This window comes from Oncorhynchus mykiss, chromosome 16 (assembly GCF_057628025.1).
Source record: "Oncorhynchus mykiss isolate SJ-2025 chromosome 16, ASM5762802v1, whole genome shotgun sequence".
Classification (NCBI taxonomy): domain Eukaryota; kingdom Metazoa; phylum Chordata; class Actinopteri; order Salmoniformes; family Salmonidae; genus Oncorhynchus; species Oncorhynchus mykiss.
Window position 1 is genome coordinate 4,847,501 of NC_143037.1, and position 23,452 is coordinate 4,870,952.

Here is a 23,452-nt window from a genome sequence, read left to right on the forward strand (position 1 = left end):
TTCGTGATGGGATGAAATGTGATTTTAGCTTCTAAAATGTGAGATTTGGGTTTTCATAAGGTAGGGCTCTGCTCAATCAGTGGCCCGCCCCTGTGAAGGGACATGGGCTATAAAACTTTTCAAACACGGCCTCCTCTTCCTTCCTATATAAAGCCTTGACGACAATGTAACCTCCTGTTTCGAGGATGTAGGACGACGGTCCGATGTCAGAATGGTTCAGATAATAACTACAGAAAGAAGCCAACATCAGTGTGAGCTTTGGTTGCGAATGGTATGAACTTTGAACTCTTATTCACTACAGAAGTGATACCTTCTAGCCGTTGTGTTAGCAACAGCAGCTGCAAACGCAGGTTAGGAAGGAACAGACAAAGTATCCCTTCTACCACACAACAATGTTTCTACAACATATCCAATTTACCAGCAGAGACATTCTTCAAAGGACAAAGGACTCGGTTGGGCAACACGGCCTTCCATCTACCAGCAACCTACCGAAGCGCTGCTCAGAGTAAATATTTATTGCATTTTCCTTTTCCAAATGGGTGGTAATTTAGAATGCATAAGATACTGTATTTACGATAGCACAGCTTCGCCCTTTGTTCCTCAGTCTTCCCGCTCTTTCACTCAAACCCAGCCCCTTTTCTTTTGTGTAACAAGCTGTCATATCTGTTTCACCCTCTAGGGACATTTTCCTTTATGACGTCATTTGTAATCAAGTTATGATTAATTATGTGTATGTGTATTCTGTATGATTAGTTAGGTATTTAGTAAATAAATAATTAAACCCAATTTTGCATTGCTGATTCAACTTGTTAGCCAGGGTTCGTGAAGATAACCAAGAATTTACAACATTCAGATGAGACTGAATTAAGGTGACGATTAATATTGACTGCTATTGATGTCAAATATTACTAGGTCTTTAAGAGTTTATTCGGAAGATAACAGTTCTATAAATATTATTTTGTGGTGCCCAACTCTCTAGTTAATTACATTTACATGATTAGCTCAATCAGGTAATATTAATTCCGGATAAATTATTTTATAGAATAGCATGTCATATCACTTAATCCGGCATAGCCAAAGACACGACACCACCAAGAATCGGGGGAGATAGGCCTTGGTCAGGGAGGTGACCAATAACCAGATGGTCACTCTGACAGAGGTCCAGAGTTCCTCTGTGTAGATGGAAGAACCTTGCAGAAGGACAACAATCTCTGCTACACTCCACTAATCAGGCTGTTGTGGTAGAGTGGCCAGAAGGAAGCTACTCCTCAGTGAAAGACACATGACAGCCTTTTGTTTGCCCGAAAGGCACCTAAAGACTCTCAGACCATGAGAAACAATATAATCTGGTCTGATGAAACCAAGATTGAACTCTTTGGCCTGAATGCCAAGCACCACGTCTGGAAGAAACCTGGTTCCATCCCTACGGTGAAGCATGGTGGTGGCAGCATCATACTGTGGAGAAGTTTTTCAGCGACAGGGACTGGGACACTAGTCAGGATCGAGGGAAAGATGAACAGAGAAAAGTACAGAGATATCCTTGATGAAAACCTGCTCCAGAGCACTCAGGACCTCAGACTGGGGCGAAGGTTCACCTTCCAACAGGACAATGTCCCTAAGCACACAGCCAAGACAACGTAGGAGTGGCTTCAGGACAAGTCTCTGAATGTCCTTGAGTGGCCCAGCCAGAGCCTTGACTTGAACCCGATCAAACATCTCTGAAGAGACCAGAAGATAGTTGTGCAGTGACGCTCCCAATCCAACCTGACAGAGCTTGAGAGGATCTGCAGAGAAGAATGGTAGAAACGCCCCAAAATACAAGGCTGTAATCGCTGCCAGAGGTGCTTCAACAAAGTACTGAGTAAAGGGTCTGAATACTTATGGAAATGCAATATTTCCATTTAAAAAAATATATACATTTGCAAAAATTGTGTGTAGATTGATGAGGAAAAAAACTATTGAATCAATTTTAGAATAAGGCTGTAAGGCACTGTACATAGCTACCTCAATTACCTCTTACCCCCACACATCGACTCAGTACTGGTACTCCCTGTATATAGACATGTCATTACCTCATACCCCTGCACATTGACTCAGTACTGGTACTCCCTGTATATAGCCATGTTATTACCTGGTACTTCCTGTATATTACCATGTTATTACCTGGTACTCCCTGTATATAGCCATGTTATTACCTGGTACTCCCTGTATATAGCCATGTTATTACCTGGTACTCCCTGTATATAGCCATGTTATTACCTGGTACTTCCTGTATATAGTCAATATTACCTGGTACTTCCTGTATATAGCCATGTTATTACCAGGTACTCCCTTTATATAGGACCTGTCAGTAAGAATTTCACTGTTAGTCTCCAAAACTGTTGATTACAAACCATGTGACAAATACATTTTGATTTGCCTGTGACACACAGCGATGACTTAATGACTATAGGCCAGCAGACCTGGGTTCAGATAGTATTTGAAATAATTTCAAGAACTTTATCTGGGATTGATTGAGCTTGCCTGGCCCAACGAAACCAACAGAACAGTCGAGAGAACCCTGACCAATCTGTCAATCCAGGAAGGCTTTAACAAACGCTAGTATTTGAATCCAGATCTGTTAGGTAACAACTCTCTGAGTGAACAATACCAGCCGTTACTCTCTGACCTCTCTGTCCGCGGAGCCTTTAGAGAAACAATAGAGTCCTTATGTAGTCTCAGCCCAGTCCCAGTCCCAGGCCCAGTCCCAGCCTCAGCCCAGTCCCAGGCCCAGTCCCAGCCTCAGCCCAGTCCCAGCCTCAGCCCAGTCCCAGCCTCAGCCCAGTCCCATTCCCAACCTCAGCCCAGTCCCATTCCCAGCCCAGTCCCATTCCCAGTCCCAGTCCCAGCCTCAACCCAGTCCCATTCGCAACCTCAGCCCAGTCCCATCCCCAACCTCAGCCCAGTCCCATTCCAAGTCCCATTCCCAGGCCCAACCTCAGCCCAGTCCCATCCCCAACCTCAGCCCAGTCCCATTCCCATTCCCAGGCCCAGTCCCATGCCCATTCCCAGTCCCAGTCCCAGCCTCAGCCCAGTCCCAGTCCCAGCCCAGTTCCAGGCCCATTCCCAGTCCCAGCCTCAACCCAGTCCCAGGCCCAGTCCCAGCCCAGTCCCAGTCCCAGCCTCAGCCCAGTCCCACCACTGGACCAGTTACTGTCTCTTATTTAATGACTTTACTGTCACACAGGTCACAGAGCTGTGAGTATGTCCTGTCACACAGGTCACAGAGCTGTGAGTATGTCCTGTCACACAGGTCACAGAGCTGTGAGTATGTCCTGTCACATAGGTCACAGAGCTGTGAGTATGTCCTGTCACATAGGTCACAGAGCTGTGAGTATGTCCTGTCACATAGGTCACAGAGCTGTGAGTATGTCCTGTCACATAGGTCACAGAGCTGTGAGTATGTCCTGTCACATAGGTCACAGAGCTGTGAGTATGTCCTGTCACATAGGTCACAGAGCTGTGAGTATGTCCTGACACAGGTCAGAGAGGGGTGAGTATGTCCTTTAACACAGGTCAGAGAGCGATGAGTATGTCCTGACACAGGTCAGAGAGCGGTGAGTATGTCCTGTCACACAGGTTACAGAGCTGTGAGTATGTCCTGTAACACAGGTCACAGAGCTGTGAGTATGTCCTGTCACACAGGTCACAGAGCTGTGAGTATGTCCTGTCACACAGGTCAGAGAGTGGTGAGTATGTCCTGACACAGGTCAGAGAGCGGTGAGTATGTCCTGACACAGGTCACAGAGCTGTGGAGCGGTGAGTATGTCCTGTCACACAGGTCACAGAGCTGTGAGTATGTCCTGTAACACAGGTCAGAGAGCGGTGAGTATGTCCTGACACACAGGTCAGAGAGCGGTGAGTATGTCCTGATCTGTCCTCACCACTTCAACATTACTTCGATAGTGATACATATGCCAAAATAAATAAAGAAGGCATCTGTTTTGCAGGGTGGCTGCAATGTTCTGTGCAGGCCTTCATCGGACTGTAGCTTTGCCAAAAGGAGAGGGGAAGCTGCTTGGTTTCAGATGGCGCCAGAACCAGCCCAGCTGGGGTTAGTCTTTGAGTGTGTGTGTGTGTGTGTGTGTGTGTGTGTGTGTGTGTGTGTGTGTGTGTGTGTGTGTGTTTGTGTGTGTGTGTGTGTGTGTGTGTGTGTGTGTGAGTGTGTGTGTGTGTGTGTGTGTGTGTGTGTGTGTGTGTGTGTGTGTGTAGGGACAATGCTCTGCTCACCTGCGGGCAGTCTTTGATGTAGTGTCCTTTGTTGAAGCAGAGATGGCACAGGTAGTTGGGCGGAGGTCGCTTGCTGGGTTTGCGTGACTCAGAGGAGACGGAGAGGTCAGAGAAGTGGTCCGTCAGAGAACTCAGGCCGTCTTCGATGTTGCTGAGTGAGCCGTAAGGAGAGGACCTTCTATACAAATGGTTGTTTAAGGCCTGAGGACAGAAAACAATGAGGACTCTATTGAATCTGTAGCAGTGAACATCCACTATATAGCAGCAATGGAAAATTAAAGGCAACGTCGCCACGGTCGAGAAGACTGCATTCCCGGTAAACGCAGCATGTGCCGGCTCAACCGGAAATCACCTTTATATTGTAACACAGACCTTCCACGATACTTCGGCGATACGGATTGAATAGAGCCCTGAGTGAAATATGGGCTTGAAATTTAGTTGATAACCAATTTTTGTTTTCTCAATATGTCATTAAAGTAATGAATCTTGCTGAAAATGTCAATTACAGACGAGCCTGTCTCTAACACTGCATTGAGTGAATAACACATGGGTTAGAGCAGGTCAAATCTGTGACATTAGGCCTAAACAGGATTGTGCCAATTAGCTGACAGAGTTTAGATAGATATTTGGCAGGGCTCCTACAGTACGTACGTACTGACTGACTGACTGACTGACTGACTGTGTCTGTCTGTCTGTCTGTCTGTCTGTCTGTCTGTCTGTCTGTCTGTCTGTCTGTCTGTCTGTCTGTCTGTCTGTCTGTCTGTGCCATTACAGTACTGCCTATCTATCTGTCTGTGCCACAACTTGATAGATTTTCCTGTCTGCCAGTCTCCTCACTCTGCACAACAGAAGTGGACATTATTTTATCTTTCCAGATGTGTTGTCATTCCCTATACGAGCAGAAAGAATTCCATTTCCTGAGAGGAACAGAATGCCTTTGTCAAGGATCATTTTCTGATTCCCCCTTTTGGGTTGGCACAATCAGTACCATTGTATCTATGATCCGGATATGAACCCTGACTATAGCACCAGAGTGTGAAGAAGCAACAGGCTGTTGTGCTATTTTATTCAATAAAAGTCCTTACGTACTATGTGTTGTGGAATGGATCAGGATGTGGAATGGAACTGGATCAGGATGTGGAATGGAACTGGATCAGGATGTGGAATAGATCAGGATCAGGATGTGGAATGGAATGGATCTGGATGTGGAATGGATCTGGATCAGGATGTGGAATGGATCAGGATGTGGAATGGAATGGATCTGGATGTGGAATGGAACTGGATCAGGATGTGGAATGGATCAGGATGTGGAATGGATCTGGATGTGGAATGGATCTGGATGTGGAATGGAACTGGATCAGGATGTGGAATGGATCAGGATGTGGAATGGATCTGGATGTGGAATGGAATGGATCAGGATGTGGAATGGATCTGGATCAGGATGTGGAATGGATCAGGATGTGGAATGGAATGGATCTGGATCAGGATGTGGAATGGAACTGGATCAGGATGTGGAATGGAACTGGATCAGGATGTGGAATGGATCAGGATGTGGAATGGAATGGATCTGGAACGGGATGTGGAATGGAATGGATCAGGATGTGGAATGGAATGGATCAGGATGTGGAATGGAATGGATCAGGATGTGGAATGGATCAGGATGTGGAATGGATCTGGAACGGGATGTGGAATGGAATGGATCAGGATGTAGAATGGATCTGGATCAGGATGTGGAATGGAACTGGATCAGGATGTGGAATGGATCAGGATGTGGAATGGATCTGGAACGGGATGTGGAATGGAATGGATCTGGATGTGGAATGGAACTGGATCAGGATGTGGAATGGATCAGGATGTGGAATGGATCTGGAATGGGATGTGGAATGGAATGGATCAGGATGTAGAATGGATCTGGATCAGGATGTGGAATGGAACTGGATCAGGATGTGGAATGGAATGGATCAGGATGTAGAATGGATCTGGATCAGGATGTGGAATGGAACTGGATCAGGATGTGGAATGGAACTGGATCAGGATGTGGAATGGAACTGGATCAAGATGTAGAATGGAATGGATCTGGATGTGGAATGGAACTGGATCAGGATGTGGAATGGAATGGATCTGGATGTGGAATGGATCTGGATCAGGATGTGGAATGGAACTGGATCTGGATGTGGAATGGAACTGGATCAGGATGTGGAATGGATCAGGATGTGGAATGGATCTGGAACGGGATGTGGAATGGAATGGATCAGGATGTCGAATGGATCTGGATCAGGATGTGGAATGGAACTGGATCAGGATGTGGAATGGAACTGGATCAGGATGTGGAATGGAACTGGATCAGGATGTAGAATGGAATGGATCTGGATGTGGAATGGAACTGGATCAGGATGTGGAATGGAATGGATCAGGATGTGGAATGGATCAGGATGTGGAATGGAACTGGATCAGGATGTGGAATGGAATGGATCTGGAACGGGATGTGGAATGGATCTGGAACGGGATGTGGAATGGAACTGGATCAGGAACGGGATGTGGAATGGAATGGATCAGGATGTAGAATGGATCTGGATCAGGATGTGGAATGGAATGGATCTGGATCAGGATGTGGAATGGATCAGGATGTGGAATGGATCAGGATGTGGAATGGATCTGGATCAGGATGTGGATCAGGAATGGATCTGGGGGTGGTGCTGTCACGCCCTAACCCTAGATTGCTTTGTATGTTTCTATTTTTCATTTGGTCAGGGTGTGATGTGGGTGGGTATTCTATGTTGTATGTCTAGGTGTTGTGTTTCTATGTTTAGGCCTGGTATGGTTCCTAATCTGAGGCAGCTGGTTATCATTGTCTCTGATTGAGAACCATACTTAGGCAGCCTGTTTTCCCACTATGTGTTGTGGGTAGTTATTTTCTGTTGTGTGTCTGCACCAGCCAGAACTGTTTTGGTCGTTCGGTTTGTTATTTTTGTGATTTCAGTGTTCATTAAATAAATATGGACACATACCACGCTGCACCTTGGTTCTCTCCTTCCAACAGCCGTTACACTTATATAGATGATGGGTTATACACTAACCATGGGTCATACACTAACCATGGGTCATACACTAACCATGGGTCATACACTAACCATGGGTCATACACTAACCATGGGTCATACACTAACCATGGGTCATACACTAACCATGGGTCATACACTAACCATGGGTCATACACTAACCATTGGTCATACACTAACCATGGTTCATACACTAACCATGGGTCATACACTAACCATGGGTCATACACTAACCATGGGTCATACACTAACCATGGGTCATACTACAACTTCAAACAGCATATAGAATCAAGTATTTACTGAATGCTCTCGTGGATATCGTCATAACTCCACTGTCTTAATCATGACAGCTACTAGAACACATTCAAGCATGTATGAAATGGGCAATTACACAGTGACAGGGTGACGCTGAGACTCACTTTTACACTTTAAAAAATGTACGCCGAGCAAATTACCATTGATCGCAAAGTTAAACACACCTTACACCTACAGTATATGCAAAAGTTTACTTTTAACAATTGCCACTGAACTATACTGTACTGAACTCTACTGAACTCTACTATACTCTACTGTACTATACTCTACTGAACTATACTCTACTGAACTATGCACTAAGGAACTATACTGTACTGTACTGGACTCTACTGTACTGAACTGAACTCTACTGTACTGTACTCTACTGTACTCTACTGAACTCTACGGAACTATACTCTACTGAACTCTACTGAACTCTACTATACTGTAATGTGCTATACTGCAATTGTGGTTTGTGACTACTATGATTTGGCCAATTCAATTGCAGTCATTGTGTAACTTATTTTTCAGTCACTCTGTTCCCATTTTGGTAACAGAGTGAAGCATTTTAGTAATTTAAAAATTCAGAAAAAAACTTGATATCAGTAAAAAAAAAAAGTGTTGAACTTTCATGATCCTCCCTCCTCATAAGGGAGAGAAATTAGAAAATATATTTAAAATATGTGGGTTTTTGGTTCACAGAATGACAAGACATTAGGTCATATTTTTTTAAACTTACAGAACTCAAAGTAATTTCTGCAAAACTAAATATGAATGTTGATATTAGTTGTCAGGAGTCTTTACTTCAAAATGATTATGTTTCTTTTGTATTTATTTCTGATACCTTTAACAATAATACCTTACTTTTAATACCTTACTTTTAATACCTTACTTTTAATACCTTACTTTTAGTACCTTACTTTTAGTACCTTACTTTTAGTACCTTACTTTTAATACCTTACTTTTAATACCTTACTTTTAATACCTTACTTTTAGTACCTTACTTTTAATACCTTACTTTTAATACCTTACTTTTAATACCTTACTTTTAATACCTTACTTTTAGTACCTTACTTTTAGTACCTTACTTTTAATACCTTACTTTTAATACCTTACTTTTAATACCTTACTTTTAGTACCTTACTTTTAGTACCTTACTTTTAGTACCTTACTTTTAATACCTTACTTTTAATACCTTACTTTTAGTACCTTACTTTTAGTACCTTACTTTTAGTACCTTACTTTTAATCCCTTACTTTTAATACCTTACTTTTAATACCTTACTTTTAATACCTTACTTTTAATACCTTACTTTTTCTACTAGAGTTTTTTCAAGACCCCTTTTCCATCTGTGTCACCATAAATCTGTTTTATTTTAGGTTGGAAAATGGTTGAACGGATGCCTTGATTTGACTTTCATTTGACACCAAATTTGATATGCTTCTAGAAACTTCACGTTGATGTTTTTTTGCGACACCCCGAATAAGCGAATAAGATACAGCCTAGCTTTCTGTAGCATATCTCACAAGCCAAATAAAATCCTAGTTTCTTCCTAACCGCGCCGGATGAATGTGGTATTCTACTTGACATACTGTACCGGTCTATGTGTCAGACTTCTCCTGACTTCTCCTGAGAGGGATGGTAATCAAATTGAGACACCACCACCAGCGTCAGCAGGCCCCATTGCAGTGTAGAAACATTGCATAGGGTCTACGTCCCAAACGGCACCCTATTGCCTATATAGTGCACTACTTTTGACCGTAGCCCTACGGTCCCCGGTCAAAAATAGTGCTCTACTTAGGGAATAGAGTGCCGTTTGGGACGTTAGACTTTTTCAACCTGCCCTACCTCCCCCTGGCAGAACGGTCTCAACACACACCAGGCACTATGTACTGTGTAAGAGGGGCTCATTCATACTATAGCCTACATGCAGCTAATCACCAGTCACCACACTGTTGTGGCCCAATGGAGGCAGGTATGTCAGAGCTAGGGATTTACTGTACGTTTACTGTACGTTACTGTACGTTTACTGAACGTTTACTGAACGTTTAATGTACGTTACTGTACGTTTACTGTACGTTGCTGTACGTTACTATATGTTACTGTACGTTTACTGTATGTTACTGTACGTTACTATATGTTACTGTACGTTTACTATATGTTACTGTACGTTTACTATATGTTACTGTACGTTTAATGTACGTTTAATGTACGTTACTATATGTTACTGTACGTTTACTATATGTTACTGTACGTTTAATGTACGTTTAATGTACGTTACTGTACGTTACTGTACGTTACTCTATGTTACTGTACGTTTAATGTACGTTACTGTACGTTACTATATGTTACTGTACGTTTAATGTACGTTACTGTACGTTACTGTATGTTACTTTACGTTACTGTACGTTTACTGAACGTTACTGTACATTTACTGAATGTTTAATGTATGTCACTGTACGTTACTGTACGTTACTGTACGTTTAATGTACGTTACTGTACGTTACTGTACATTACTTTACGTTACTGTACGTTTACTGAACGTTACTGTACGTTTAATGTACGTTACTGTACGTTACTTTACGTTACTGTACGCTACTGTACGTTTACTGTACGCTACTGTACGCTACTGTACGTTACTGTACGTTAACTGAACGTTTAATGTATGTTACTGTATGTTACTGTACGTTTACTGTACGTTACTCTACGTTACATTACGTTACTGTACGTTTACTGAACGTTACTGTACGTTTACTGAACGTTTAATGTACGTTACTGAACGTTACTGTATGTTACTGTACTTTACTGTACGTTACTGTACGTTACTGTACGTTTACTGTACGTTTACTGTATGTTACTGTACTTTACTGTACGTTACTGTACGTTTACTGAACGTTACTGTACGTTACTGTACGTTTACTGTACGTTTACTATATGTTACTGTACGTTACTGTACGTTTACTGAACGTTTAATGTACGTTACTGTACGTTACTGTACGTTACTGAACGTTTAATGTACGTTACTGTACGTTACTGTACGTTTACTGTACGTTACTGTACGTTAACTGAACGTTTAATGTATGTTACTGTATGTTACTGTACGTTACTGTACGTTACTGTACGTTTACTGAACGTTACTGTACGTTACTGAACGTTTAATGTACATTACTGTACGTTACTGTACATTTACTGTATGTTACTGTACGTTAACTGTACGTTTACTGTACGTTTACTGTATGTTACTGTACGTTTACTGTACGTTACTGTATGTTTACTGAACGTTTAATGTACATTACTGTACGTTACTGTACGTTTACTGTACGTTACTCTGTTACTGTACGTTTACTGTGTTACTGTACATTTACTGTACGCTTACTGTGTTACTGTACGTTACTGTACGTTTACTGTATGTTACTGTACGTTTACTGTACGTTACTCTACGTTACTGTACGTTACTGTATGTTACTGTACGTTACTGTATATTACTGTACGTTGCTGTACGTCCAACTAAAATAATATTGTAAGTGGGTCATGCATTAAAATATGTAGGATGGCACATTGGATTGGTAAATTATTCTAATTACTTCTAAATTGAACCTTTATTTAACTAGGCTAGTCAGTTAATAACAAATTCTTATTTACAATGACGGCCTACCCCGGGAAAACCCAGACGACGCTGTGCCAACTGTGCGCCGCCGCCTTATGGGACTCCCAATCACAGCTGGTTGTGATACAGCCTGGATTCGAACCATGGGTCTGCAGTGACGCCTCTAGCACTGAGATGCAGTGCCTTAGACCGCAGGGGCTCTGCTTTCATTCTTAAAATGGGGCCGTAAGATTTGTAGCCTTATGGGTTGAGTATAATTATTATTATAATCAAAAGCAAATGATATAAGAACATATCTGTGCATGATTCACGTGAATGGGGTAAGCATACAGTATACAGCTTTTATGTTCAACTTGAGACAACAAAAAATATATGGTTAAAAGTGTTCGTTGCAATGACAACATTATAATTGTTCTATGAATGACAGAATACAATATTGGATGAAGTTCAATCAAAGTTGTTTGGCATGACACACTGTGCGGTTTGTGCAAATCACATATTTCATAGTTGTTTTTTTTTTTTTAAATAAACTTTTCACAACTTTACCTCATTCCTCTGAAGTTGCAAGAAATTGTTATTAAGATAGTTTGAGTTGAGCGCAGAGCTCAGGTCGACAGCAGCAGCGGAGTCCGGTGGAGAACTCTCAGAATCCGGTCTGAACGCTTCGAAGTCATTGGTCTGGTGGGAGTCTTGTAGAGACATATAGATCCAGTTCAGTAGTTGTGCTGGTTGGTACACAGATGTACCCGTATCTATGGCAGACATCATGTTGATCTTTGGAAGAGGAACGCACAGCGCGTCTTGGAAGTTAAAGCGCCTCCGGAGTTGTTGCTGCAGAATTAGGCTACCAAAATCAAATCACGTAAACCTGATACAAAAAGAAATCCTTTCGACCTCTTTAACCTGATAAAAAAAAAATGTCCTTGCATTCACGGTTACGGGAGAACCGTGATAAAGGCATGTCAGGGTAAAACGTTTGTGCCAGTCAAAATATATGTGGACTCCACTCTGTAGCCCATCTCCACTCACCGTAGACCACAGCTGGGATGAGCTCAGCTCATTGCATATTCTCTCTCGGTCATTGGAGTGCTTCATTGTGAATAGCTAGGAGGTCTGATAGAGCCCCACAGTGGAGATGTCACAATACCCATGAAACCTTGCGGTCAATCAGGAAAATGGTTCCAATAATTTTTCCCATAGGGGATTTTACAAACATTTAACATAAAGGCTGTGTTTCGTGTAGGCTTACTGGCCTGTAGTTTTGATAACCATGTAAATCTATTTCGGACAAAGGTCACTTTTGTTATTATATTTGGCTCTATTTACACTCAGATTCGAAAATGCTAATTAGCATCAAAGTGAACATCTTGCAAAACTACAAATCCCAGCATGCTCCTGCACGTCATCTCTAGCTAACACCTTTACTAACAGGTATTGTGTCAATTTAAAACTTGCACAAGACAGTTCACAGAACTGTTAATTTAAAGAAATATAGCCTATTTATTCCCTACTACATTTAGCTAACATTAGATAGTTCATCTAGAGGTTCTTACCTTTGCCTCGATTCGTCAGTCTCATCCAGATCATCATGGCATTTGTAGTTCTTTATGATAGCCACATTAGCAGTTAATTAGCATTTCATTTTGGGGGGGGGGGGGGGTAAATACATACGAATATATTGATAAAAGTCACCTTGTCCTAGAGAGATTTACATGGTTATTAAAACATCACGCCAGTGTAAGACTCCACAAAACACGTCCCTTATTTTAAGCGTTTCTAATATCCCCAATGGGAAAAATGTATGGTGGAAAAAAGATTGGAACCATTTCCTTGTTTGACCGCTAGGTTTTATGGGTATTATGTTGTAATCTATGCTAGAGTAGTCTCGATAGCTACAGTAGGGTCAGGTTTTCGTGACCGATGCTGGAGAGTTGTAGTGGCAGTGGTATAACGTAGGCTAATTAATTAACAAAAAAATACTTTAAAGCAGACAGGGAAAAACATCTTTCTGGTAAAAAGAGGGGCGGGGGCGTATGCCTTATGACTAACGTGACATGGTGCGATGAAAGAAACATACAGGAACTCAAATCCTTCTGTTCACCTGATTTAGAATTCCTCACAATCAAATGTAGACCGCATTATCTACCAAGAGAATTCTCTTCGATTATAATCACAGCCGTATATATCCCCCCCCAAGCAGACACATCGATGGCTCTGAACAAACTTTATTTAACTCTCTGCAAACTGGAAACAATTTATCCGGAGGCTGCATTCATTGTAGCTGGGGATTTTAACAAGGCTAATCTGAAAACAAGACTCCCCAAATTTTATCAGCATATCGATTGCGCAACCAGGGGAGGAAAGACCTTGGACCATTGTTACTCTAACTTCCGCGACGCATATAAGGCCCTGCCCCGCCCCCCTTTCGGAAAAGCTGACCACGACTCCATTTTGTTGATCCCTGCCTACAGACAGAAACTAAAACAAGAGGCTCCCACGCTGAGGTCTGTCCAACGCTGGTCCGACCAAGCTGACTCCACACTCCAAGACTGCTTCCATCACGTGGACTGGGAGATGTTTCGTATTGCGTCAGATAACAACATTGACGAATACGCTGATTCGGTGTGCGAGTTCATTAGAACGTGCGTTGAAGATGTCGTTCCCATAGCAACGATTAAAACATTCCCTAACCAGAAACCGTGGATTGATGGCAGCATTCGTGTGAAACTGAAAGCGCGAACCACTGCTTTTAATCAGGGCAAGGTGTCTGGTAACATGACCGAATACAAACAGTGCAGCTATTCCCTCCGCAAGGCTATCAAACAAGCTAAGCGCCAGTACAGAGACAAAGTAGAATCTCAATTCAACGGCTCAGACACAAGAGGCATGTGGCAGGGTCTACAGTCAATCACGGACTACAGGAAGAAACCCAGCCCAGTCACGGACCAGGATGTCTTGCTCCCAGGCAGACTAAATAACTTTTTTGCCCGCTTTGAGGACAATACAGTGCCACTGACACGGCCTGCAACGAAAACATGCGGTCTCTCCTTCACTGCAGCCGAGGTGAGTAAGACATTTAAACGTGTTAACCCTCGCAAGGCTGCAGGCCCAGATGGCATCCCCAGCCGCGCCCTCAGAGCATGCGCAGACCAGCTGGCCGGTGTGTTTACGGACATATTCAATCAATCCCTATACCAGTCTGCTGTTCCCACATGCTTCAAGAGGGCCACCATTGTTCCTGTTCCCAAGAAAGCTAAGGTAACTGAGCTAAATGACTACCGCCCCGTAGCACTCACATCCGTCATCATGAAGTGCTTTGAGAGACTAGTCAAGGACCATATCACCTCCACCCTACCTGACACCCTAGACCCACTCCAATTTGCTTACCGCCCAAATAGGTCCACAGACGATGCAATCTCAACCACACTGCACACTGCCCTAACCCATCTGGACAAGAGGAATACCTATGTGAGAATGCTGTTCATCGACTACAGCTCGGCATTCAACACCATAGTACCCTCCAAGCTCGTCATCAAGCTCGAGACCCTGGGTCTCGACCCCGCCCTGTGCAACTGGGTACTGGACTTCCTGACGGGCCGCCCCCAGGTGGTGAGGGTAGGCAACAACATCTCCTCCCCGCTGATCCTCAACACTGGGGCCCCACAAGGTTGCGTTCTGAGCCCTCTCCTGTACTCCCTGTTCACCCACGACTGCGTGGCCACGCACGCCTCCAACTCAATCATCAAGTTTGCGGACGACACAACAGTGGTAGGCTTGATTACCAACAACGATGAGACGGCCTACAGGGAGGAGGTGAGGGCCCTCGGAGTGTGGTGTCAGGAAAACAACCTCACACTCAACGTCAACAAAACTAAGGAGATGATTGTGGACTTCAGGAAACAGCAGAGGGAACACCCCCCTATCCACATCGATGGAACAGTAGTGGAGAGGGTAGCAAGTTTTAAGTTCCTCGGCATACACATCACAGACAAACTGAATTGGTCCACTCACACAGACAGCATCGTGAAGAAGGCGCAGCAGCGCCTCTTCAACCTCAGGAGGCTGAAGAAATTCGGCTTGTCACCAAAAGCACTCACAAACTTCTACAGATGCACAATCGAGAGCATCCTGGCGGGCTGTATCACCGCCTGGTATGGCAACTGCACCGCCCTCAACCGTAAGGCTCTCCAGAGGGTAGTGAGGTCTGCACAACGCATCACCGGGGGCAAACTACCTGCCCTCCAGGACACCTACACCACCCGATGTCACAGGAAGGCCATAAAGATCGTCAAGGACATCAACCACCCGAGCCACTGCCTGTTCACCCCGCTATCATCCAGAAGGCGAGGTCAGTACAGGTGCATCAAAGCTGGGACCGAGAGACTGAAAAACAGCTTCTATCTCAAGGCCATCAGACTGTTAAACAGCCACCACTAACACTGAGTGGCTGCTGCCAACACACTGACACTGACTCAACTCCAGCCACTTTAATAATGGGAATTGATGGGAAATGATGTAAATATATCACTAGCCACTTTAAACAATGCTACCTTATATAAATGTTACTTACCCTACATTATTCATCTCATATGCATACGTATATACTGTACTCTATATCATCGACGGTATCCTTATGTAATACATGTATCACTAGCCACTTTATACTATACTATGCCACTTTGTTTACATACTCATCTCATTTGTACATACTGTACCCGATACCATCTACTGTACCTTGCCTATGCTGCTCTGTACCATCACTCATTCATATATCCTTATGTACATATTCTTTATCCCCTTACACTGTGTACAAGACAGTAGTTTTGGAATTGTTAGTTAGATTACTTGTTATTACTGCATTGTCGGAACTAGAAGCACAAGCATTTCGCTACACTCGCATTAACATCTGCTAACCATGTGTATGTGACAAATAAAATTTGATTTGATTTGATTTGATTTGATTTAGTACTTATGCAGTTTTCTGTATATTACTTCACTATTTATAATTTTTGGACAACTTTGACTTTTGCGTCATTACATTCCTAATTACAATAGCGTACATTTTACTCCATACATTTTCCCTGACACCCAAAAGTTCATTTTGAATGAACGCTTAGCAGGACAGGGAAATGGTCCCATTTACACACTTATCAAGAGAACATCACTGGTCATCTCTACTGCCTCTGATCTGGCAGACTCACTAAACAGAGAACATCACTGGCCATCTCTACTGCCTCTGATCTGGCAGACTCACTAAACAGAGAACATCACTGGTCATCTCTACTGCCTCTGATCTGGCAGACTCACTAAACAGAGAACATCACTGGTCATCTCTACTGCCTCTGATCTGGCAGACTCACTAAACAGAGAACATCACTGGTCATCTCTACTGCCTCTGATCTGGCAGACTCACTAAACAGAGAACATCACTGGTCATCTCTACTGCCTCTGATCTGGCAGACTCACTAAACAGAGAACATCACTGGTCATCTCTACTGCCTCTGATCTGGCAGACTCACTAAACAGAAATACTTTGTGTTGGGAGACAACAATTGTGCCATCTGGTTTCCAATTATTTACACTTTTACTTTTGCTACTTAAGTATTTTTGAGCAATTACATTTACTTCGGGATACTTAAAGCTGCAAAATGTCATATAGACATGTGAGTTATAGATCTGTCGTTCTCATTGAAACCAAGTGTACGAAGCGGTAGATCTGTTCTATGTGCGCTATTTCTATGCTTCCCTGTTCTTAAATTTTGTTTTTGTGTCTTTTACTTTCAGTTTTGTACACCAGCTTCAAAACAACAGAAAATACAATATTTGTGTTTATGGAAAACATATTTATACCATTTAGATGGTATAAGGATTCTCACCACTGTACTTGCTTGTTTTGCCACATAAACTGAAATTAAGCGAACTATTTGAATTTTAGGAAACAGGAAATAGCAGAGGGATTTCTGCATAGTGCATCGTTAAGTATATTTAAAACCAAATACTTTAAAACTTTTACTCAAGTAGTATTTTACTGGGTGACTTTCACAATAACTTCAGTAATTTTATATTAAGGTATCTTTACTTTTACTCAAGTAAGACAAATTGGGTACTTTTCCCATTCCTGTGCAGTGGGTATTGAATGATATGGATGGGATAGGCCGATTTCCATTCAACCTTTTTATGCGAGTAAAGTAGACCTACATATCGGATTAAACAAGGTCATAAACCTAATGGAAACAGCTAAATTCTCGGTAAACTTTCAACGTTTTGTCAAACCAAAGTACTTTTTTCTGTTAGTAAAATAAATGATACGATAAATGGTGGTGGAAACGATTTTAGGCACGACTGTTGATACAATAACCATCATATCGAAGTAAAATAGAGTCACGAGATGATATGTTGTGTGGTCGTCCCACTGCGACTCAGGAAACCATGCAGTTTATTAGGCTTATGAAATAAGTTACGATGAACTTCACAGGGTGGTGAAAGTGCACGGTGACAAGCTTGATGCTGATTTCTAATAAATATCCATGGTCTTATTCTGGTGACATGATGATCGATGCTTGGCTGCCGTTTGACAAATTAAAAATAATCTCGCTCTTTTGTCCGTAGTAATCTCATCATGTAGACTAGTCTACCCACACCGTATCTGCGAACTGTTGGCTCGAGCACACCTGCCAATACCGGAGTGGGCACATTCACTATATAATGGAAAACATTTGAAAATGATATGGAAACCCCCATTTAACTTGTGTTTTTTTATTCGGCACGTGGGAAATTAACTGCAAAAAAGGTATTTTATGTGCACTACATCATTACGCACAGATTTGTTTTAAATCCGCACCAAGACATTTTGCATGGAAACACATCTCTGGTGGGGAAAATGTGCATATTTTATTAATGCATATGTTAGAATATTCGTATGAAAATCTGTCGCCATCGTTTCTATGGAAACCTGGCGAGTGAGTGACATAACAAGAGAAAAACTGCAGATGCAAAACCAACCAATCAGCTACTGAATACAGTGATACAATAATAACTATAAAAGGAAGTAAATTACTCAGTTTAAGTTTGCACAGTATTCATATGACTGTGTTATATTAAAAGTTCATTGTAAATGAGAGATTTGCAAATTAGAAACATTTGAAAATTGTATTGAGTGACTGAAAACCTGTGGGGCCGTGCTTCAAAGCCATTTCCACAGAGAGGGGCAAACACATGTAACCTGTACAATTTACAATTAAATAACAAATGACTCACCGTACAATCAAATGTTTTCATTATAACTCAAAAACAAGTTGCATTTCAATTCGTGACTCAAGTTACAGAAGCCTACTGACACACTTCTCTCTCAGCCATGAAATGACCGCCATCTACTGTTCACGCGAAAGATATCGTGGGGGAAGTGACGTCATCGATTCTGCTTCCAACACAACCATGTCGGATGCTGTGTTCGAAAAGGTTGGCATTGAATTTCTCCTAAAATATAACTAAATACAACTCCCCATATAATAGCCAATTTCCATAAGCAAGCGTTACTATCCTAGTTAATTGTATATAAACATAATATATCACCTCATATTTATTTGATTTGGAATAACAAAGACAAAATACAAGAATAGATCTTAATTTTTCCAAAGATGGTTCAAGAACGGTATTTTGTTAGTGACAGTTATTTCATGAAAATGTACATTTTTATTTTGTATTAAATTATTTTATTAGCATCCTATTAGATGGTGTGTGCATCAATAATAAAATAAATAATACATAAATAAAAGTTAACTAATAATGATATTAGAAAGATATATATATATATATACATATGTACTATTTACACAAAAGTATGTGGACACTACTTCAAATTAGTGGATTCGGCTATTTCAGCCACACCCGTTGCTGACAGGTGTATAAAATCGAGCACACAGCCATGTAATCTCCACAGACAAACATTGTCAGTAGAATGGCCTTACTGAAGAGCTGTGACTTTCAACGTGGTACCGCCATAGACTGCCACCTTTCCAAAAAAGTCAGTTTGTCGAATGTCTCAAGAGAGATTCATCTCAGATCCAGGACCCACCTCAGAGAGATTCATCTCAGATGAAGGACCCACCTCAGAGAGATTCATCTCAGATCCAGGACCCACCTCAGAGAGATTCATCTCAGATCCAGGACCCACCTCAGAGAGATTCATCTCAGATCCAGGACCCACCTCAGAGAGATTCATCTCAGATCCAGGACCCACCTCAGATATATTCACCTCAGATGTAGGACCCACCTCAGAGATATTCATCTCAGATCCAGGACCCACCTCAGAGATATTCATCTCAGATCCAGGACCCACCTCAGATGCAGAACCCACCTCAAGATATTCATCTCAGATCCAGGACCCAGCTCAGAGATATTCATCTTAGATCCAGAACCCACCTCAGAGATATTCATCTTATGTCCAGGACTCACCTCAGAGACATTCATCTCAGATCCAGGACCCACCTCAGAGATATTCATCTCAGATCCAGGACCCACCTCAGAGATATTCATCTCAGATGTAGGACCCACCTCAGATATATTCACCTCAGATGTAGGACCCACCTCAGAGATATTCATCTCAGATCCAGGACCCACCTCAGAGATATTCATCTCAGATCCAGGACCCACCTCAGATGCAGAACCCACCTCAAGATATTCATCTCAGATCCAGGACCCAGCTCAGAGATATTCATCTTAGATCCAGAACCCACCTCAGAGAGATTCATCTCAGATACAGGAACCACCTCAGATATTCATCTCAGATGAAGGACCCATCTCAGATGAAGGACCCATCTCAGAGATATTCATCTCAAATGAAGGACCCATCTCAGATGAAGGACCCATCTCAGAGATATTCATCTCAGATCCAGGACCCACCTCAGATACATTAATCTCAGATCCAGGACCCACCTCAGAGATATTAATCTCAGATCCAGGACCCACCTCAGAGATATTAATCTCAGATCCAGGATCCACCTCAGAGATATTAATCTCAGATGAAGGACCCACCTCAGAGATATTCATCTCAGATGAAGGACCCATCTCAGATAAAGGACTCACCTCAGCGATATTCATCTCAGATAAAGGACTCACCTCAGCGATGTTCATCTCAGCCACTCCTTCTCCCTCTGTGTCTAGCTGCTGGAAAGATCCTGTTACAATAGTAAGTACATTTATGAATGATAACTTTGTTGGATATGACCAGTGTCATGTCGATTAGACACCAAATGGAAGAAAACAAGGAGGGACTACCTCGACTTGTGCAATGAGAAGAAGGGTTTTAAAGCATTAACGGTTGCCCAGGTAACTGGTTTAGCATACATTAGGTCTACACACAGTACATCCATCTTGATTAACTACCAGTACAGTACTTACTAAACAAGGCTTCCAGTTTCACCAGACAGCAGATGAAGTTGTCAAAGTCTATGGCCTCGTTCTCAGCATAGCGAGCCACCAGGACCTGATTCAGCCTGTTGTTCAGTTTAAAACCTTCGAGGGAAGACGGCAGAGTCAATAGTGTGTGTGTGTGTGTGTGTGTGTGTGTGTAACTATACCTGCCGACTCCACAGCAAGTCGCATCTCATAGGAGCTCATGGATCCCGACTTGTCCATGTCACATTCTCTATAGATGACCTACCGATAAAACACACAGATATCAAATTCTCTACAGATGATCTACCAATAAACACACAGATATTATAGACATAGGCTGGGATTCAATTTTATGTTGCGTTATGTCGCAGCCGACTACATGCACAGTGTTTACCATGAAATGATCTCTGCGAACGTCATGGAAAATGCCTATAAAATAAACATTGTCAGATTCATAGTGCCTGGCGCTATAACACCAATCTGTACCGTTGACACCAGGCAGGATGGGACCATGGACTCATGCTGCTGATGCCAAAACCTGACTCTGCCATCAGCATGACGCAACAGGAAGTGGGACTCGTCAGACCAGGAGATGTATTTCTCCTCCTCATTGTCCAGCGTTGGTGATGGCGTGTCCACTGTAGCTGCTGCTTCTTCTTCTTGTGTTTAGTTGATAGGAGTGGAGCCCCGTGTGGTCGTCTGCTGCAATAGCCCATCCATGACAAGGATCGACGAGTTGTGCGTTCCGAGATGACACGCTGTTATTTGACTGTTTGTGGCACGCCTGTTAGTTTGCACGATTCTTGACCCGGCGTGCCTGCCACCGACGATCATACCACGCCCATCGTCGCTTAGGTCACTTGTTTTGCCCATTCTAACGTTCAATCGAACAGTAACTGAATGCCTCGATGCCTGTTTGCCTGTTTTATATCGCAAGCCATGGCCATGTGACTCACTGTCTGTAGGAGCGAACCATTTTCGTGAACGGGAACCTAAGAAAAAAATAATTTAAACGAAATCAAGAGCTGTTAAGAGGTTTCTCTGCTTTTTCCAGTCGCTTAACGGCAGTTGGTTCACAATAAGTTAATGTTTAATTTTCAATAACTTACTATCAACTAGTTGCAAGTGGGTTACTGTAAAATTCACAGTAACTTACTGTAGATAATCCATCACATTCACTGATCTGACAGTCTGGTAGGAAAGTGAGAATTGCATGGTGACTGTCTATAAAATATTTGGTATCACAGGCACTTAACTAACAGTATACAAGTGTAATCATTATGAACAGAATATAACTGAGCACATTAACTGAGATGACGTTCCCTCTCATGAAAGCCACACCCCCCAATTAGCCACACCTGCAATCTCCTGATAGGCTGTCGCTGCTTAGTATGCTGCCAATCACTAAGTGTGTCACATGCTTCACAAACAACAACAGGTGTAGACTAACAGTGAAATCCTTACTAACGGGCCCTTACCAACAATGCAGAGAGAAAATACAAATAGTAGAGAAAATAGAATGAAAGAAAAATAATAATACAAGAAACACAAGTAATTTTACTTTTATACACCAATTTGATTGGAAGAGATAATTGAAGTAGATTCGGTATGTACATATAGGTAGGGATAAAGTGACACAGGTGACTCAAATCAAATATTATTTGCTTCTAAAAACAAGGTGACAAGGCAACGGGACATATAATAAACATTAACATTAAGTATTTGTGATGAGAGATTAGTGCAAAAATTATCCGTGCAGATATTCCAAGTAGCTATTGGTTAACAATTTAAATAACTATTTAGCAGTCTTATACACTGAAAAAAAATATGCATGCAACAATTTCAAAGATTTCACTGAGTTACAGTTCATATAAGGAAATCAGTCAATTTAAATAAATTAATTAGGCCCTAATCTATCGATTTCACATGACTGGGAATACAGATATGCATCTGTTGGTCACAGATACCTTAAAAAAAAAGTAGGGGCATGGATCAGAAAACCAGTCAGTCAATGGGATGTCATATCTGGTGAGTATGCAGGCCATGGAAGAACTGGGACATTTTCAGCTTACAGGAATTGACTACAGATCTTTGTGACATGGGGCTGGGCATTATCATGCTGAAACATGAGGTAAAGGCGGTGGATGAATGGAACAACAATGAGCCGCAGGATCTCATCACGTTATTTCTGTGCATTCAAATTGCAGTCAATAAAATTAAATTGTGTCACCCCGTGGGGTCAAAATGATCACAAGAACAGTGAGCAAAAATCCCAGAACCACATGACCTAGTGAATGACCTGCAGAGAGCTGGGACCAAAGTAACAAAGCCTACCATCAGTAACAAACTACGCCGCCAGGTACTCAAATCCTGCAGTGCCAGACGTGTCACCCTGCTTAAGCAAGTACATGTCCAGGCCTGTCTGAAGTTTGCTAGAGAGCATTTGGATGATCCAGAAGAAGATTGGGAGAATGTCATATGGTCAGATGAAACCAAAATATAACTTTTTGGTGAAAACTCAACTCGTCGTGTTTGGAGGACAAAGAATGCTGAGTTGCATCCAAAGAACACCATACCTACTGTGAAGCATGGGGTGGAAACATCATGCTTTGGGGCTGTTTTTCTGCAAAGGGACCAGGACGACTGATCCGTGTAAAGGAAAGAATGAATGGGGCCATGTATCGTGAGATTTTGATTGAAAACCTCCTTCCATCAGCAAGGGCATTGAAGATGAAACGTGGCTGGGTCTTTCAGCATGACAATGATCCCAAACACACCACCCGGGCAACGAAGGAGTGGCTTTGTAAGAAGCATTTCAAGGTCCTGG

The 23,452-nt window shown here is 42.4% G+C and overlaps 1 protein-coding gene and 1 long non-coding RNA gene across 2 annotated transcripts in view; both read right to left on the reverse strand.

The window, feature by feature from the left end:
• LOC118939500 (zinc finger CCHC domain-containing protein 24) overlaps nucleotides 1–12,347 on the reverse strand; it is a 37,862-nt gene extending 25,515 nt beyond the window's left edge. The window contains exons 1-2 of the mRNA XM_036945993.2: nucleotides 11,776–12,347; nucleotides 4,270–4,470 (exon numbers count right to left, since the gene is read on the reverse strand). Of these exons, the coding sequence (XP_036801888.2) occupies nucleotides 4,270–4,470; nucleotides 11,776–11,997 (423 nt within the window). The 5' untranslated portion in view covers nucleotides 11,998–12,347. The remainder of the gene's footprint in view (nucleotides 1–4,269; nucleotides 4,471–11,775) is intronic.
• Nucleotides 12,348–20,358: 8,011 nt separating this feature from the next.
• LOC110492792 (uncharacterized) lies at nucleotides 20,359–20,888 on the reverse strand. Its single transcript, XR_016487089.1, has 3 exons — nucleotides 20,808–20,888; nucleotides 20,629–20,742; nucleotides 20,359–20,405 (listed from the first exon to the last, which is right to left on the reverse strand). It is a non-coding gene; the product is annotated as an uncharacterized LOC110492792 (long non-coding RNA).
• Between the last annotated feature and the right edge of the window lie 2,564 nt (nucleotides 20,889–23,452).